The following is a 19,310-nucleotide window of genomic DNA, read 5'->3' on the forward strand; positions in this document are numbered from 1 at the left end:
GTTGCTCAAATGATTTCACTGTCTATTACTAACAACTCTAATAAGAACTTCCAATATCATTTTTTGTTTCAACTTTATGTTTAATTAGGAAATTACAGAACTACCAGGCGGTTGAGAAGTCAAGAGGTTCATATTGGCAGTGCTATATTAGAATTGCAATTTGCATAAATTTTTGCTTGTAAAAAATATGTATTACATAAATTACATTAGGTCTGCTTCAGTGGCTTTCATAGCTAGGTAAGCATTGTTAAATGAGGACAGATGTTGAATTTGAGAAAACTATGGTAATTTTGTGTGTCCAAACATGAATATTAAATTACATTGAAGAATGCGTTTTCAGTTGGTGTAGTGTGCAATATCCCCCAAAATGTTTTTCTTGAACTTCAAATGATCTAGTTTTTTTCCATAATTTCCATCATGTTTCCATCATGTTTCTCATGTTCAGACTACATTTGGAGATAATAAATACGGTCACCACAACAAGCCCTACTAAAGACTCAATGTTATGTCCACACCCTCAGTGGGATCTCTGGTGTTGGACATGGCACGCTATCTCAACCCATATAAGTGAACCTATACTTATCAACCATCAGTGAGATGGATGTTCTATACAAAGGATGTTCAATTGAAGCCTCATCTGGACTAAGTTAAAATGTGAGTTATCCTACTCTGTTGTCTGAACGATCTCTTTGGTACAGCCTCTCCCATAGGTTGTCTGGCGACCGTTACGAAAATTGAAGAGAACGTTGGGTTACGGATGTAACCTTGGTTCTACTGAGTAGAGTAAAAGGGTCGCCAAGTTTTCATGGGGTTCAAGTGAAGTAATAAGACATTATTATGGAACGCCGTTTGGGTCTTAAAGCACGTGGTCAAAACGCAATATTTTTAATGCTAGTTCAAGTGAAGATACTTTTCACTGTGAAAACAACCCCAACCATCAGATAGTTGAAAAGAGAAGGTTCGGAGAGTAACCAGTTGAATAGTCTAACAGTCTTACAGTTCTTCACCTTCCCTGGTGGTCTAGTGGTTAGGATTCGGCGCTCTCACCGCCGCGGCCCGGGTTCGATTCCCGGTCAGGGAACTACTTATTTTCTTCATTCTCAGATTGTAACACAGCTAGAACAATGGGTTATAAAAATCGAAAAGGTAGCTAATCGTTTTTGAATGGGTGAAAGGGAAGCGTGAACAGTATTGAACTGTAATTATGACAAATTATGGGTACAAAAATAAATAAAAACAAATAATATTCAAAAAAGAAAAAAGTGGCAATGAAATACTACAATTAATATAAAAGTAAAGTGTGCGCCCCCTCAGGTTAAAGAACAGAATTATTTATATAGCAATATCAGAGCAGAGTGGCGCAGCGGAAGCGTGCTGGGCCCATAACCCAGAGGTCGATGGATCGAAACCATCCTCTGCTAGTTCTTTTTCACCATGTCCGCAACCAAAATGTACCAACACCTCGACAACCAACCAGAGACAGCACCACTACGAAGAATTTACCAAGAATTGGCCAAAACGAATAGAGCTACAGATGTGCACATAACCCAGAGTTTTTATTTTACACCTGCCACATTAGCACGGTTACCGCTGAATCGAAACCGTCCTCTGCTAATATTTTCCCCATCATGTATTGTGGTGTATTTATACATCGTATGTTATATTAATTATATTTTTAAGGGAATCGGTAGAAAAATGCCTGTATTGAGCCTCGCTACCTGACACGCTAGCTATCCACGTCACTCTGGCCAAACGCTACGCTCACTAGCCTTTATTTTCCACGGTGAATGTATAAAGCGATCGATATAGTAGCGGAATTACATACAAAATTAGTCGTTACGCAACACACTTCTACCCGTAATATAATGTTCGTTTCAAAGGATTAATGAAAAAATTAGCGCCCAACGTGGGGCTCGAACCCACGACCCTGAGATTAAGAGTCTCATGCTCTACCGACTGAGCTAGCCGGGCATATCAATGATTCGTATTTGCAGATGATTTTGAAAGGAGGGCGGGAAAGTCTGACAATAAAGTTAATTAGTTGTGGCGTGTTGCTACATTGTGGTAGCATTTAATATTACACAATGACTGTAGGCCCACTAACAAACACTGGTTTTCAAACCAACCTGCTGGTCTCACAAAATAACAGAATAGTTCATAATCGATGTGAATATTTGGTACCAAATACTACCTTATTGTGTTAAGAAAATATGTTTATTTTGATGTCACTGTCTATGGTCACATGACTTGCTATTGCATGACTGACACATATTGACAATTATTTAGTACATGTTAAATCTTGCAAATAAAAAAAGGTCTGGTAATAATATAAAAAAGACATGTCTTGGAACACATTTGTTCATATAATATGCAAATGATTTTCGATATTAATTCCACATTTCAGTTTCAAATAAAGATACGTTTATCTAATAATCGCCTAACATAGTGTGTCGGCCATAAAATTACAAGTCCCTTACTTTAACTACTGTAACAACGATCTGGAGTTGAACAAAGGAAAAAAGTGTCACCTGTAAAGACAACTTTCTGCTAATCCCTTTTACATTTCCTTTATATTGTAGTGTTTGTTTTGGAGGTTTGGGGGATTGTCGTTCTCACATTATTACAATTAGAATGAATTCCCATTGATGTCTGTGTCAGCAATATCTATTGTAGATTTTATAACCATGTGCATCCAGTCTACTGATTCTAATTCTATGCCTCACACCCCTCCTCCTCCATCTCCACAGACTGACTGCTGGTGCGTCTTGAGGTTGCATATCCAGGCGAAGCGCTTCCCACAGTGGCTACAGGCAAAGGGTTTCTCCCCCGTATGGACCCTCTGGTGCTTCTTCAGGTTGCCAGCCTCTGAGAACATCTTCCCACAGGTGGCACACCTGAACGGCTTCTCCCCTGTGTGTACCCTCTGGTGAGCCTCCAGGTTGGACTGACCGGTGAAGGCCTTACCGCAGGCTCGGCACACGTAGCTCTTTCTCCTCCCGGCCGCATCACAGTGCTGCTGGGCCAGCTGGGCTGCCTGCTGCCCAGCCAGGGTCACCTCGATGTGGGCAAAGCCTTTGGTCGTGGCCCCTCTCCCTGGCGGTAGACCTACCAGGGAGTGAAGGGATTGGGAAGACATACCGGTACTAGTAGTGTTGGTGGTGGAGGTAGTTGGGTTTTCTGGGTGAGTCTGTTGTAGCTGCTGTGCTCTGAGGCGTCGTTGAAGCTGCCGCTGATGTGCTTGTTGAGACGCTCTCAAAATGGCTGCCCTGCTCCATGTGGGATGCCCCTGGATGCCCCCACCCACACCCAGAGTGGCTGCTTGAACTCCCTGATGCCCAGAGAAAGGCACACCCTCCCGTGTGGGCCTGACAGTCGCTGAGGGGAGCTGGGGCTGAGGCTCTGGGTCGACTATGAGGCAGTCTGGGTCAGTGTCTGTAGTGTTGTCGGTGTAGGAGCACGAGGGACCACCGGAGGGCGATGTTGATGCCGATGTGTCTGGGGCCCAGCGCGTGAAGAAGGTCTCCAGCTCAAACAGTGAGTACTCAGAGCCTAGCGTGTTGGCTGCTCTCTGCTTGCTGAGCTGCTGTGTGGTCTGGGTTGGAGTTGTGTTGTCTGGCGCTCCCTTGGGCATATTGGCTTTATTACCTAGGCTCACTGCGGGACTGGTGGTTCCAATACATTTTTGTGAGGCAGGGGCGGGAAGTGTGGGTCTGGAGGACTCCCCAGTACCTGGATAAGGATCATAGAAAAGGTGCATGTTTATTTTAAATACTAGTTCAGACGCTCATTCTGAGTTTAAAGACATTGTAAAGGATGATAAGCTAGAGAGGCCTTTTACATGTACATTTGAGGAATGGTTTCCCAAACTCAGTCCTGCCCCCCGGATGCACGTTCTGGTTTTTGCCCTCGATTCAAATAACCAACTCATCATCAAGCTTTGACTATTTGAAGCAGCTGTGTAGTGCTAGGGCAAAAAACAAAACGTGCACCCAAGGGAGGACCCCAGGACCCTGATTTAGCAGACACTCTTATCCAAGGCGACTTACAGTTAGTGCATTCAACTTAACAGGGGTCTGAATTGGCCTCGTTTCCCTCATTAAGAAGGGAGTAGCTCAGTGACACTGTCTGGTGGGCGCTGACACGGTTGTCATGCATTCCTGGTTTATTTTCATTCTCCACTTACACTCTGCTGTCAGGTCAGGTCCTCCGGTTGCTGTGATACTTCCCAGGTTCTGTCCCAGTCTTAGTGTTGATGGAGTTGATTCAGGAGCTGCAGGCTAGGAAGAAGAGAGGAGAAAGAGCCTATGAGATTAACTAAACACTAGATAGATAGCGATCAGCCCAACGCATCACCGAGGGCACACTGCCCTCCAGGACATCTACAGCACACTGTGTCACAGGAAGGGCAAGAAGATCATCAAGGACCTCAGCCACCTGATCCATGGCCTGTTCACCCCACTACCATCTAGAAGGCGGAGACAGTACAGGTGCATCAAAGCTGGGACCGAGAGACTAAAAAACAGCTTCTACAGTGCCTTGCAAAAGTATTCCTCCCTCTTGACGTTTTTCCAATTTTTTTGCATTACAACCTGTAATTTGCATTACAACCTATAACCTTCAGAAGTCACATAATTAGTTAAAGAAAGTCTACCTGTGTGCAATCTAAGTGTCACATTATCTTTTACATGATCTCAGTATATATACACACCTGTTCTGAAAGGCCCCAGAGTTTGCAACACCACTAAGCAAGGGGCACCACCAAGCAAGTGGCACCATGAAGACCAAGGAGCTCTCCAAACAGGTCAGGGACAAAGTTGTGGAGAAGTACAGATCAGGGTTGGGTTATAAAAAAATATCCGAAACTTTGAACATCCCACGGAGCACCATTAAATCCATTTTTTAAATTTTATTTAAAGAATATGGCACCACAACAAACCTGCCAAGAGAGGGCCGCCCACAAAAACTCACAAACCAGGCAAGGAGGGTATTAATCAGAGAGGCAACAAAGAGACCAAAGATAACCCTGAAGGAGCTGCAAAGCACCACAGCGGAGATTGGAGTATCTGTCTTTAAGCCATACACTCCACAGAGTTGGGCTTTACGGAAGAGTGGCCAGAAAAAAAGCCATTGCTTAAAGAAAAATAAGCAAACCCGTTTGGTGTTTGCCAAAAGGCATGTGGGAGACTCCCCAAACATATGGAAGATGGTACTCTTGTCAGTTCAGACAAAAATTGAGTTTCTTGGCCAACAAGGAAAACACTATGTCTGGCGCAAACCCAACACCTCTCATCACACCGAGAACACCATCCCCACAGTGAAGCACGGTGGTGGCAGCATCATGCTGTGGGAATGTTTTTCATCGGCAGGGACTGGGAAAATGGTCAGAATTGAAGGAATGATGGATGGCATTAAATACAGGGAAATTCTTGAGGGAAACCTGTTTCAGTCTTCCAGAGATTTGAGACTGGGACGGAGGTTCACCTTCCAGCAGGACAATGACCCTAAGCATACTGCTAAAGCAACACTCAAGTGGTTTAAGGGGAAACATTTAAATGTCTTGGAATGGCCTAGTCAAAGCCCAGACCTCAATCCAATTGAGAATCTGTGGTATGACTTAAAGATTGCTGTACACCAGCAGAACCCATCCAACTTGAAGGAGCTGGAGAAGTTTTGCCTTGAAGAATGGGCTAAAATCCCAGTGGCTAGATGTGCCAAGCTTATAGAGACATACCCCAGGAGACTTGCAGCTGTAATTGCTGCAAAAGGTGGCTCTACAAAGTATTGACTTTGTGGGGGTGAATAGTTATGCACGCTCAAGTTTTCAGTTTTTTGGTCTTATTTCTTGTTTGTTTCACAATAAAAAATATTTAGCATCTTCAAAGTGGTAGGCATGTCGTGTAAATCAAATGATACAAACCCCCCCAAAATGTATTTTAATTCCAGGTTGTAAGGCAACAAAATAGGAAAAATGCCAAGGGGGGAATACTTTCGCAAGCCACTGTATCTCCAGGCCATCAGACTGTTAAATAGTCACCACTAACCGGCCTTTGCCCAGTACCCTGCCCTGAACCTTAGTCACTGTAACTAGCCGGCTACTACCCAGTACAATACCCTACACCTTAGAGACTGCTGCCCTATGTACATAGTCATTGAACACTGGTCACTTCAATAATGTTTACATACTGTTTTACCCACTTCATATGTATATACTGTATTCTAGTCAAGGCTCATCCTATATAACTACTGCTGTACAGACCTTTTCTATTAATATACTGTCCATAATGTCTATACACACTATCATATACATTTATATTCCGGACTGACATTGCTCATTCTAATATTTCTATATTCCTTAATCCCTTTCTTTTGAGAAATTTTACGCGATTTGTTTCGTATTGTTAGGTATTACTATACTGTTGGAGCTAGCAACATAAGCATTTCGCAAAACCCGCGATAACATCTGCTAAATATGTGTACGCGACCAATAAAATTGGATTTGATTTAGACGCGTTACTGTAATATTCTGTTGCACCCCCTTTTGCCTTACTCTACAAGGTGTTGAAAGCATTCCACAAGGATGCTGTCCCATGTTGACTCCAATGCTTCCCACAGTTGTGTCAAGTTGGCTGGTAGTGGATCTCTACTCTGAATAGCTCTTTCCATCTCATCCCACAGATGCTCAATTGGATTGAGATCTGGTGACTGGGCAGGCCACTGCAGTAAGCTGAATTCACTGTCATGTTCGTGGAACCATTCCTGGACAATCTTAGCCCTGTGGCAATTCGCAGATGGAGGAATTGCTGCCATGAACGGATGCGCCTGATTGGTAAAGATGTTCAGATTTCCATTCCTGTGGCATTCACCCTCTGAATTGCACACATACACAATCCATGTTTCAATTGTCTCAAGGCTTAAAAATAATTATTTAACCTGTCTCCTCCCCTTCAGCTACACTGATGGAAGTGGATTTGACAGGTGTCCACAATAAGAGATCATAGCCTTCACCTGGTCAGTCTGTCCTGGAAAGAGCAGGTGTTCCTAGTTTGTTGTATACTCAGTGTACTGTAAATCAAACATATATTTAGGAAAGTCTAATTCACCGTTTTGACTTCCGTGGCAATAAATAATAATTCATTAAAAGTAGTACATTTGTTAAAGACATGCTCCGGTACTGGTGAGTATATAGTAAGTATTTTTTTAAACCTTCCGCTTTGGGCTGGATGTGTCAATGTGTAGTCCATATATGCATAATCTATGAGCAGAATTACTGTTTTAACTCAATTATCCACAAAATCCCTAGTTTGAAAGCGGCTGTTTTCTGGAAGCTGTGTGGTGCCATTTTTCCAACATTTACCCCCACGTGGGCCAGCCACCTAGAAATTCGAAATTCAACCAATAAGCTTCAGCCCCTCGCCATTTGAGTGACAGCTAGCGAGACGCACACAAAGTAAAGCGAGAGAGAGCAATGACGTGGTGCACACATCTGCACATTTGTGATGAAGAACGCAATTTTCCCGGGACCACTTTTGGCTCGTGGGTGCTACTTTCAGAACTACTGGCTAAAAAGTATTCAAAAGTACCGGAGAATGTCTTTAAGTGATAATTATTTGATTTCCATTTTAGGCATATATTGTGGATGTGATGAATGCTCTTTAAGATATTGATATTGTGTCACAGTTGAGGAAATTGAATGTCCTGTGATGGAGTAATGTAATGTTAATAACCACATTGATTCATTCATCGTTTTTGCAAAGAAACACTTTAATCTTCTTTTAACATTACAAGATAAGGACATCGATCAAAGTTTCACAGAATTGTGACACAATAGACTTATCCCTACAAGCGTAGAGCATTTTGGACTCCCCAAAAAAATAGTACCATCACCTAACAAGATATTTACACGTTTACTGCTAACAAATATGATTACTTCAACCTATTTACTGGTTTTTGATGTATGTTGAACCTCTACCTTGGTGTTACAAGGGGAATCAAACATGTACTATTCTCACCACATATTATAATTTTCATACAGCTTTATGAGTAGAAAACAAATAAAGTTGAAGTCGGAAGTTTACATACACCTTAGTCAAATACATTTAAACTCAGTTTTTCACAATTCGTGACATTTAATTCTAGTAAAAAGTCCTCGTCTTAGGTCAGTTAGGATCACCACTTTATTTTAAGAATGTGAAATGTCAGAATAATAGTTGAGAGAATAATTTATTTCAGCTTTTATTTCTTCATCACATTCCCAGTGGGTCAGAAGTTTACATACACTCAATTAGTATTTGGTAGCATTGCCATTAAATTGTTTAACTTGGGTCTAACATTTCGGGTAGCCTTCCACAAGCTTCCCACAATAAGTTGGGTGAATTTTGGCCCATTCCTCCTGACAGAGCTGGTCTAACTGAGTCAGGTTTGTAGGCCTCCTTGCTCGCACACACTTTTTCAGTTCTGTCCACAATTTTTCTATAGGATTGAGGTCAGGGCTTTGTGATGGCCACTCCAATACCTTGACTTTGTTGTCCTTAAGCCATTTTGCCACAACTTTGGAAGTATGCTTGGGGTCATTGTCCATTTGGAAGACCCATTTGCGACCAAGCTTTAACTTCCTGACTGATGTCTTGAGATGTTGCTTCAATATATCCACATAATTTTCCTGCCTCATGATGCCATCTATTTTGTGAAGTGCACCAGTTCCTCCTGCAGCAAAGCACCCCCACAATATGCTGCCACCCACGTGTTTCACGGTTGGGATGGTGTTCTTCGGCTTGCACGCTTCCCCCTTTTTCCTCCAAACATAACGATGGTCATTATGGCCAAACAGTTCTATTTTTGTTTCATCAGACCAGAGGACATTTCTCCAAAAAGTAAGATATTTGTCCCCATGTGCAGTTGCAAACCGTAGTCTGGCTTTTTTATGGCTGTTCTGGAGCAGTGGCTTCTTCCTTGCTGAGCGGCCTTTCAGGTTATGTCGATATAGGACTCGTTTTACTGTGGCTATGGATACTTTTGTGCCCGTTTCCTCCAGCATCTTCACAAGGTCCTTTGCTGTTGTTCTGGGATTGATTTGCACTTTTCGCACCAAAGTACATTCATCTCTAGGAGACAGAACGCGTCTCCTTCCTGAGCTGTACGACAGCTGCGTGGCCCCATGGTGTTTATACTTGCGTACTATTGCTTGTACAGATGAACATGGTACCTTCATGCGTTTGGAAATTGCTCCCAAGGATAAACCAGACTTGTGGAGGTCTACAATGTTTTTTCTGAGGTCTTGGCTGATTTCTTGTAATTCTCCCATGATGTCAAGCAAAGAGGCACTGAGTTTGAAGGTAGGCCTTGAAATACATCCACAGGCACACCTCCAATTGACTCAAATGATGTCAATTAGCCTATCAGAAGCTTCTAAAGCCATGGCATCATTTTCTGGAATTCTCCAAGCTGTTTAAAGGCACAGTCAACTTAGTGTATGTACACTTCTGACCCACTGGAATTGTGATACAGTGAATGATAAGTGAAATAATCTGTCTGTAAACAATTGTTGTGAAAATTACTTGTGTCATGCACAAAGTAGATGTCCTAACCGACTTGCCAAAACTATAGTTTGTTAACAAGAAATTTGTGTAGTGGTTGAAAAACAAGTTTGAATGACTAAGTGTATGTAAACTTTCGACTTCAACTGTAAATATGCTTATTACCATCCCCAGCTATCGGACTTCCGGAAAAAAATAATCGAATTACTAAAAGGACTGTCTTGATCAGATAAGAAAGAAAAGACAAAGTCAAAATTACCCTGACTACACTAATCTCGGACACCCAGAATTAAAATATTGCGTAATTGCTTCAGACGCTCGAGCATCTGTCCACAAGAAATTTCACTAACAACCCTTCCCTAAGCCCCTTTACTAATACTAAGTGTCTATATTAACGGCCAAGAGTTATTCCTGATCATGTGACCTGACCAGAGGAAAAACTCTGGGTCCTATTTTCATCCTATAACTATCAGTTGTTTCTGGTCAGGTCATGTGATCAGGGACAACTCCTGGCCCTAGTTAAAATCTATAACCATCTGAGTTTTCAAGAAAAAATAACCTGGTCCTCCTCATATTGAAATAGATGGTTGATATAATATCCCGGTCCCATCTAGTACTAGTATTGATGAGGATGGTGTTGTAGTAAAGGTTATTTTTTCTCTCTCCCCTGTAGTACTACTGCTGAGGATGATGTCGTAGTACTACTGCTGAGGATGATGTCGTAGTACTACTGCTGAGGATGATGTCGTTTCTGGTGTTTCTTTAGGTTGCTAGGGTCGGCAAAGCGTTCCCCACAGAGCGGGCAGGCGTACGGCCTCTCCCCCGTGTGAACGTTCTTGTGGATCTTAAGGTTCCAGTACTGAGAGAAGTGCTTCCCGCACACCATGCACCCAAACGGCCTCTCGCCCGTGTGGGTTCTAAGGTGCGGTTCTAGATTCGCCGGGGAGGAGAACCCTTTACCGCAGAACTTGCAGAGGTATGCCTTCTTCCTTACCACTTTCTTCCTACCGCATTTGTAAGTCTCCTGACCTCCCTGTGCCTCGTCTGACCCCCCCAATCCGACATCATAACCAGCCATCTCTGACCCCTCTCTAGAACCCATAGAACCTGAGAAGCTTCCGGAGCTTTCTACAGTGAAACCCCTGTGCTGACCCATCTCAGAGCCAGCAGGCCCCATCCTCCCTCCCATGATCAGCATGCCTGGGCCTGCTGGGTAGGACAGGTTGAGGGAGGACGGCCCTGGGACGCTAGCGTCACCACAACCACCACTGCCCCCATTCGTCCACAGCGGAAGGGGGTGGTTCTCGTACGACACACGGCCATAGCTGACCTCCGTGGTGTGGTGCCTGGTCGTCCCGGGGTGTTGGTGGGTGTGGTCTGGGGGTGAGTTGTGGTGGGTGGCCTCCAGGGGTAATGCTCCTCCTCTGTAGTTGTCTCTGCTGGACTCCTCTGACCCTTGAGAAGAGAACACAGCGTCACAATCACACCACCGGCTGTTGTTGAAATCAATGGGAGGTCTCACGATGGCGCTAAACTTGGGGAATGTCAATGCCATGGTAACATGTTTTCAAAGCTTGATGCTCTGGAACAGGCAGGGGTGGATGCAACAGCGTACATGGGATCTAACTAGCCTTGTGTCATGGGTCTAACCGCTTGATTACCAAGCCCTGCTGTTAGCACCACTACCACCACACACACAGCCCTCCACCCCTGTAGTCTCCACTCACCCTCCTGGATGCTGAGTCCTCCACCCCGTGGGTCCAGATCCTCCACCTTGATCAGAAGGATGTCAGGGTCTCTGTCCTCCACCGCTGCAGCCTGGAAATACAGGGACGGACCAGGAATTAGATATCACAATTACTATTATGCAATGAATCATATTCCTTTCTAAATCACACACTATAACTGTGTGACTAGAATAAATCTATGGACCAATGATTACAAATTGTGTACATCTTACATGTATGCAACAAGTATTTTATGTAGCTATAGATGTTTGATATGCATCTTGTTGCATCATTTGATTAGTGAATGGATGTCTGTTAGTCAGAACCTCTTAATATTGGACCTCTCCAATTAAATAGTGGTTATAGTGACTTTATGGGTTTGAGTGATTTGATATCATTTAACAAATATTAAGTGACATTAAGAATTTATTGGAAGATTAACAAACGTGTCTTGCTCAATAAGGATTAAACAAATATTAACTATTTATGAGTGTTCTTGCAGGTGGTGGGAGATATTTCTGTCACACTTTCAAGCAGCTCCAGTACAGCTTTTCTTATTGGTGAATCGTTTGAATGCCTTCAGCTTTCCTTTGTCCGCCATATAAACCACTATTGCCTATTCATTTCAATAATGACAGAGACCTCAGTGTAAGGAATGTATTTTATTCATAATAGTTCCATATGTAGAAAAACAAAAAAAACATAGAAGAGACATTGTAATACATGTTGAGTCTTTAGGGGAAAGATTGTTAAAGTGAAACTGCCACTCATTCATAATCTAGCATTAAATAACTTTTTTACAAAGTGAATTTGTCCAATATCCCCTTTAGCATTAGATATACAGTACAATTTTAAATATGTACACAGAGCTAACCAGCATCATCCACTCCAGATTTACTCTTCAAGGTTGACATTTACCATGAATACCTTATCGGTATCTTATTTTGGGTCAGATATTCACCCTTCCTTAGTCCACTGATATGAAATGTCTTATGTACATAATCCAAACCCCCCATCATACCCAGGAACATTTCCACGCGTACCCATCTATCCATATGAGTTCATGATGACTGACCCTAGAGCAGTGTAAAGTTTGTTAGTTTGTCAAATTATTCATAAGGTTGAATCCACCTGGCTAGAAACACTTAGGCTGGTTTCTAAAACACAGCGGAAACTGGATTAGCTTAATGAGTAAGAAAAACTAAATGAGTAAGTTAGGGCCCCCTCCCCACCCTAGGTGAAGCTAATTTATATTCATATTTATTAGGATCTCCACAAGCTGCTGCCCAGGGGGGGGGCAAACAGGATTAAAACAATTAAAATCACAAAATATAAAAAACAATACAACACTACACATCTACAATATTACAATGCATGTCTGAGTAGAGTGCGTGTGTTAGCATATGCGCTCGTCTCTTCACAGTCCGCGTTGTGCCATAAAGTGTGGTTTAATCTGTTTTTTTTTTTTGTTTTTTTAAATCAGATTTTACTGCTCGCTTGAGTTACTTGATGTGTTGATGAGTTCCATCTATGTAGTACTGAGCATTTCCCAGAGTGTGTTCTGGACTTGGGGACTGTGAAGAGACCCTGGTGGCATGTCTTTCGGGGTATATATGTGTGTCTGGGCTGTGTTAGCTGTCTAAACGGACAGTTTGGTGCTTTCAACATGTCAATACCGCTCACAAAGACAAGTAGTGATGCAGTCAATCTCTCTACTTTGAGCCAGGAGACATTGACATGCATGTTTTTGATATTAGCCCTCAGTGTACATTTAAGGGCCAGCCGTGCTGCTCTGTTCTGGGCCAACAGTAATTTGCCTATGTTCTTCTTTGTGGCACTTGACCATATGAGTGGGCAGTAGTGCAGGTGGGATAAAACTAGGGCTCATGTCCGGGGGATATACATCTGGATGGTTCCTCTCGTGGTGGGTCTTGAGGTTGCGTATCCAGGCGAATCCTTTCCCACAGAGCTCACAGTGGAAGGGTTTCTCCCCTGTATGGACCCTCTGGTGCTTCTTCAGGTTGCCAGCCTCGGAGAACATCTTCCCACAGGTGTTGCATCTGAACGGCCTCTCCCCTGTGTGGGTCCTCAGGTGGATCTCTACTTTCTTGGGCCGGTTGAACGCCTTGCCGCAGAAGTTGCAGATGAACAGTTTCTCCCGGGCACTGGTCCTGTGGGGGACCTTGCCGTCCCTCGTCAGGGGGAAACCAGTGTTGCCACCGCCAGTGTTTCTGCCCCCGCCGCCGTGTGCCCACCCGTTCGCGTCAGAAGTTGACGGCATCGCAATGTCACTGATGGAGCGAGACTGTGACGGGGCGGCCATGTTGCCATGGTTACCCTGGAACCTGCCTCCTTCCCCAAACATTGCAGACATTCCACTGTCGCGGCCCCACTTCTCCAGAGGTGCCTTCCCTTCCTCCTCCTCCGAGTCAATGTTCAGAACCTCCTCTCGGTTCCCCGGGAGATGGCGGTGGATGGTGACCGAAGCAGGAAGTGGACGGCGGTGCCCGGACTGAAACGACGCGGCGGCCTCAGCGACTGTGCTGTAAGAACAAGATGGCTGCCCGGCTGTCTCTGCCTGGTTGCTCTCATTAAAGAACGAGACCAGCGGCCCCAGACCGTCCCCTCTGTCGTCATCAGCACTGTACATATCAAGCTCAGCAGGGTGGGGTTGGTGCAGCAGTCCTGCGTGTTGGGGTTCACTGTCAGACTTAAGGAGAGGTGCCGAGCCACTGACCTCCACACGGTGCCTGTTCCTGGGGCCCTGCTGCTGCTGCTGCTCGGGGTGCTGAGGCTGGCTGACCTGCTCTGGGCCATGGGCTGAAGCGGGTGGATGGGATGTGGTGTCCCCAGGGCCGGTTCTACCGCTGCCTCCACGAGGTCCACACTCCACCAGTCCTGGAAGAGAGAGGAAGGGAATGAGAGCAGGTTAATGGTCAACTCAAGTTAAAGGTATGGCCAGGTTGAGTAGTGTGAGAATGGAGTCTTGATGTTGATCAAATGCATGGGTTGAGTAATTACAGAATCTGCAACACAGCAACCAAAGTTGAGATGGACTAACACACTCACCATCCTCTCCGATCAGTGGTACGTCGTCTGCCTCCGCGTCTCCAAGGGGATCCTCCATCCTCTCCTCTTTGACCAGCAGAGACTCAGGCTCCACAAGCTGCAGATCTGGTGACTGGAAGACAGAAAAGTTGGGAATTAACCGCATAAATATACACCACAACATGGTTGATAATGACCTACTGGTGACTGATGCTGCCAAGTGCTCAAAATGCTTAAAAAAAAAAATGGGCCATTGTGTACTGTAGGACTATGGTATAATGGAATATAACAGTTAGCTACCAAGTATTTTTGTTTTCTTGAACTGTGTAAGACATTGACAACCAGTATTATAGGATAGGTTTCTTGAACTTACCTTGTCTCGGATGGGGTTGGGATGCATCTGGGAACTGTTGTGATCATTATTGGCTCCAGGGCCTCCTGACCACATCCCCATGGGATCTAGTTGTATGTCGTAGACACCACCTACGATAAAATAAAAATAAAACTTACTTGTAAAAAAATTGCAGGTTGACTCAAGGTCACATTGGCCTAGATGAGCTTTGTCAGATTTTATGACCAAAACAAAGGTGGGTCCCAATGACTGTATACAGTGAGTGTACAAAACATTAGGAACATGCTCTTTCCATGACCGACTGACCAGGTGAATCCAGGTGAAAGCTATGATCCCTAATTGATGTCACCTGTTAAATCCACTCCAATCTGTGCAGATGAAGGTAAGGAGACAAGTTAAAGAAGGATTTTTGTAAGCCTTCAGACAATTCAGACATGGATTGTGTATATGTGCCATTCAGAGGATGAATGGGCAAGACAAAATATTGAAGTGCCTTTAACGGGGTATGGTAGTAGGTGCCAGGCGCAACGGTTTGAGTGTGTCAAGAACTGCAACGCTGCTGGGTTTTTCCACGCTCAACAGTTTCCCGTGTGTATCAAGAATGGTCCACCACCCAAAGGACATCCAGCCAACGGCATGCCAGTGGTCAAAAACGGGTCATTGATGAAAGAGGACAAAGGAGGCTGACACAAATTGTGTAGAGAAACAGACGGGCTACAGTTAGTCAACTGACACTCCAGTACAACATCAGTGCCCAAAGACCCATAAAAGAATGCACAACTCGTTGGTCCGTGACACGAATGGGGTATGGCAACTGACGACCTTATAGAGTTCCACTTCTCTCAGCAAGAAACTGTGGTTGCAGTGGGCTAAGGAACAAAAACACTGGACAAGTGGAAAAACATTGCCTGGTCTGATGAATCCCTGGTTCCTGCTGTTTTACACTGATGAGAGGACTAGCTTACGGAGAAAACCACGAGTACATGCATCCATCATACCGCGTGTCAACATTGCAGACTGGTGGTGGTGTGATTTCATGGCACACATTTAGGCACTTGATAAAAGTGGAGCAACGTTTGAATGCCACGGGATATCTGAACATCATTGCCAATCAGGTGCATCCCTTCATTGCAGCAGTGTATCCATCTGTGAATAGATTTTTTTCCAGCAGGATAATGCCCCATGCCACAAGGCTAAGATTGTCCAGGAATGGTTCCATGAACATGACAGTGAATTCAGCTTCCTGTTTTGTACACTCAGTGTAGGTGGACCCAATGACTCTATATGTAGCCCCAATGGGGGGAAAAAATGTCAATATCACACAAGTTGATGGATTTCCAGTAGGGCTGGGAAGTAAAATGTAAAAAAATGTTGATTAACTTCTATAATGCTATTTTTATGTTTTATTTGTTACATTAAATAATTCACTAACGACTCAAAAAAAATATGGCAATCAGCAGTTTTCTAACTGGCGATAAAAACTGGATAAAAACTGAAAACTGCTAGCTAACTAACTTTCTAGCACAAGTCAACAACTACGGGTGGACAAGGGTTTTGTCTAGAAGGGATACAGCTTGTCAACATTTTTAGGAGAACTTACCCAGCAGGTTAGGAGAATTAGGTTAAGGTTAGGAAAAGAAAAGAGTACGGCCAGGGGTCTCCAACCTTTTTTAGCATGAGCTACTTTCAAATAGGCACATTCTTCACTTCTCTACCCTGCAACCCCAGATCCTTCGTGTACAAATTATGTGTTTTCTGTCAATATACCATGTAAAATAATGGTTATTATAAACTGGGCGGTTCAAACCCTGAATGCTGATTGGCTGAAAGCTGTGGTATATTAGACCGTATTCCACGGGTACGACAAAACATTTATTACTCTTCTAATAATGTTGGTAACCAGTTTATAATAGCAATAAGACACGTCGGGGTTTTGTGGTATATGACCAATATGCCACGGCTAAGGGCTGTGTCCAGGCACTCTGCATTGTGTCATGCTGGGCATAGCCCTTATCTGTGGTATATTGGCCATATACCGCAGACCCTCAGTTGTTTATTTAAGCAATAAGGCCCAAGAAACTATCTTTTGTATTTTCCAGAATTCAGTTATTTTTTTCCCGGTTTGATTCTCTCTTTTTTTAATACTCTCAATATTACTATTCATAGAGAAACAACGAAAATTGATGTTCTGTGTCCATGTCAATGCTTAAATCCCATCAGAAGACACATTTTGAGGTCTGGAAAAAAATCAAACACGTTTTGATTTGAGTACACATGAAATTACTTTTTTTTTTACAAAATAGAGGCATTCTAAGACAAGAAACGTTAGTGGGTAAATTATACAATTATAAGTTAGTGCAGGAAATTAATTGATTAAAATGCTGGAAATTAATGCAGGAAATTAACAAATAACTATGCAAATAGAAACAATTGGTCGAGTACCAGAGTTTGAGGCAAAAAAATAGGACTTTGATTCCTATGTAATGTTCTACAAAAAGGACTACTTTACTGTCAGTTGTCCTCCTATTATTTTGGGCTAAAGTTTGATTTAAGAGTATAAAGCAATAAGAATGGAGAAAGTATATTTAGAACTTTTATTATTCAGAACCGTCAAATATCGTCATACCGTCAAAAATAAAATAAAAATACGTATTATGATATTTTGGCCATGTCACCCAGACCTATTCTCCAGTGGTGTTTTTTTATTTACTTTATCAGCAGGGTAATAAAATAAACTAGTATCAGATATGGTATGGCATTACAATCTTCTTACCAGTTGATGAAGACGACCCTCTGAATTTCTCATTGGTGTTGATATGAACTCTGCTGTTGGGACGGCTGTTCATTGCGCTTTCCCGTAGCCTTCGTTCGGCGTAACCACGGGCCATCTTCAACTCGAGAAGATTCAGCTTTCGCTTCAAACCTTTGTTCTCCCTTTGGCATTGTGACATTTGCAAACTTACAACCGCATAATCGTCGTCTACCAGTTTGCAGATTTCTGCCACGGCTGCATTGGCCAATACCTCCATAATGGAAGCTAGCTGTGTCTGGAACGCAAGGCGACTCGACATTTTTGAACGACTGGCTCGCGAGCACTAAAAGTCGATAAATACAGTCTCATGCGATGTATATTGGATATATTGAATCACGTTCACTTCAAATATCGACAACGACGAAGTGATTAAACATAAATATTGGCCTAAAAGCAGTAGTTTGCTAGCTCTGTAGCTCCAGTTTCTTCTTCTGTGCTACCAGCCGTTCGTCAGCAACACAAACAAATTATTTCCGGGTCACGGAATTTAGGAAACGTTCCAAATAAAAGTTCCCCGCGTAATGGTAGAGAAGTGTCATTAACCTGTATTTATTCATGACATATGAAACATGAGTCATATTTTTGTTTATATATTTAAGCGACATTTGCATTAAATGTGGTTTTTAAAAGATGTTTCAAGGTCAAATAAACCCCCCGATACAATACATTGTATATGAAAAACATATTGGTATATAGAGATAACTATTCTAGGTGCCGATGTAAAAGTGGGGTTGCGATTACTCACTAGTGTCTAGAATATATATGAGTGTAATTTCTATATGCCCAGAAACACTCTACTCCACTCACACCTATAAATTACATATTGGCTTATAGAGAGAAAACTATTCTATGTGCCAAAGTAAAAGTGGGGTTGGGATAACTCACCATGGTCTGTAGAATTTATATATGGTGTTATTGTATGGGGCACTGAGGTGTAAATACCCAGCAACACTTTCAACTTTCCCCACTCCATTCACTGCAGTGCAATACACTGTAGGCCTATAGGTGAGATTAGTTTAAGACACAATGTAAACTTTGATGGTCTGGCATACCTGTAAGCCAGGGTTTCTCAAACTCGGTTCTGGGGTCTCCCCCCGGGTGCACATTTTTTTTTTTGCCCTAGCACTACACAGCTGATTCAAATAATTAAAGCTTGATAATGAGTTGGTTATTTGAATCAGCTGTGTAGCGTTAGGGCAAAAAACTAAACATGCACCCAGGGGGGCACAGGGCCAAGTTTGGGAAATCCTGCTGTAAACGACCTATATACACTGCTCAAAAAAATAAAGGGAACACTTAAACAACACAATGTAACTCCATGTCAATCACGCTTCTGTGAAATCAAACTGTCCACTTAGGAAGCAACACTGATTGACAATAAATTTCACATGCTGTTGTGCAAATGGAATAGACAACAGGTGGAAATTATAGGCAATGAGCAAGACACCCCCAATAAAGGAGTGGTTCTGCAGGTGGGGACCACAGACCACTTCTCAGTTCCTATGCTTCCTGGCTGATGTTTTGGTCACTTTTGAATGCTGGCGGTGCTTTCACTCTAGTGGTAGCATGAGACGGAGTCTACAACCCACACAAGTGGCTCAGGTAGTGCAGCTCATCCAGGATGGCCCATCAATGCGAGCTGTGGCAAGAAGGTTTGCTGTGTCTGTCAGCGTAGTGTCCAGAGCATGGAGGCACTACCAGGAGACAGGCCAGTACATCAGGAGACGTGGAGGAGGCCGTAGGAGGGCAACAACCCAGCAGCAGGACCGCTACCTCCGTCTTTGTGCAAGGAGGAGCAGGAGAAGCACTACCAGAGCCCTACAAAATGACCTCCAGCA

General features: G+C 43.3%; 1 protein-coding gene and 3 non-coding genes across 4 annotated transcripts; 2 read left to right on the forward strand and 2 right to left on the reverse strand.

Moving 5' to 3' along the window:
- Window positions 1-1,009: 1,009 nt before the first annotated feature.
- trnae-cuc (transfer RNA glutamic acid (anticodon CUC)) lies at window positions 1,010-1,081 on the forward strand. The gene has a single exon. It is a non-coding gene; the product is annotated as a tRNA-Glu (tRNA).
- Window positions 1,082-1,349: 268 nt separating this feature from the next.
- trnam-cau (transfer RNA methionine (anticodon CAU)) lies at window positions 1,350-1,421 on the forward strand. Its single transcript has one exon. It is a non-coding gene; the product is annotated as a tRNA-Met (tRNA).
- A 477-nt stretch (window positions 1,422-1,898) lies between these two features.
- trnak-cuu (transfer RNA lysine (anticodon CUU)) lies at window positions 1,899-1,971 on the reverse strand. The gene has a single exon. It is a non-coding gene; the product is annotated as a tRNA-Lys (tRNA).
- Window positions 1,972-2,195: 224 nt separating this feature from the next.
- Window positions 2,196-17,931, reverse strand: LOC115191836 (Krueppel-like factor luna). The gene is made up of 8 exons (XM_029749791.1): window positions 17,434-17,931; window positions 14,682-14,791; window positions 14,330-14,441; window positions 13,998-14,158; window positions 11,261-11,351; window positions 10,864-10,988; window positions 4,184-4,277; window positions 2,196-3,729 (listed from the first exon to the last, which is right to left on the reverse strand). The coding sequence occupies exons 1-8, from the start codon at window positions 17,729-17,731 to the stop codon at window positions 2,720-2,722; spliced, it is 2,001 nt and encodes a 666-aa protein (XP_029605651.1). The 5' UTR covers window positions 17,732-17,931; the 3' UTR covers window positions 2,196-2,719.
- Between the last annotated feature and the right edge of the window lie 1,379 nt (window positions 17,932-19,310).

Source organism: Salmo trutta, chromosome 4, assembly GCF_901001165.1.
Source record: "Salmo trutta chromosome 4, fSalTru1.1, whole genome shotgun sequence".
Taxonomy (NCBI): domain Eukaryota; kingdom Metazoa; phylum Chordata; class Actinopteri; order Salmoniformes; family Salmonidae; genus Salmo; species Salmo trutta.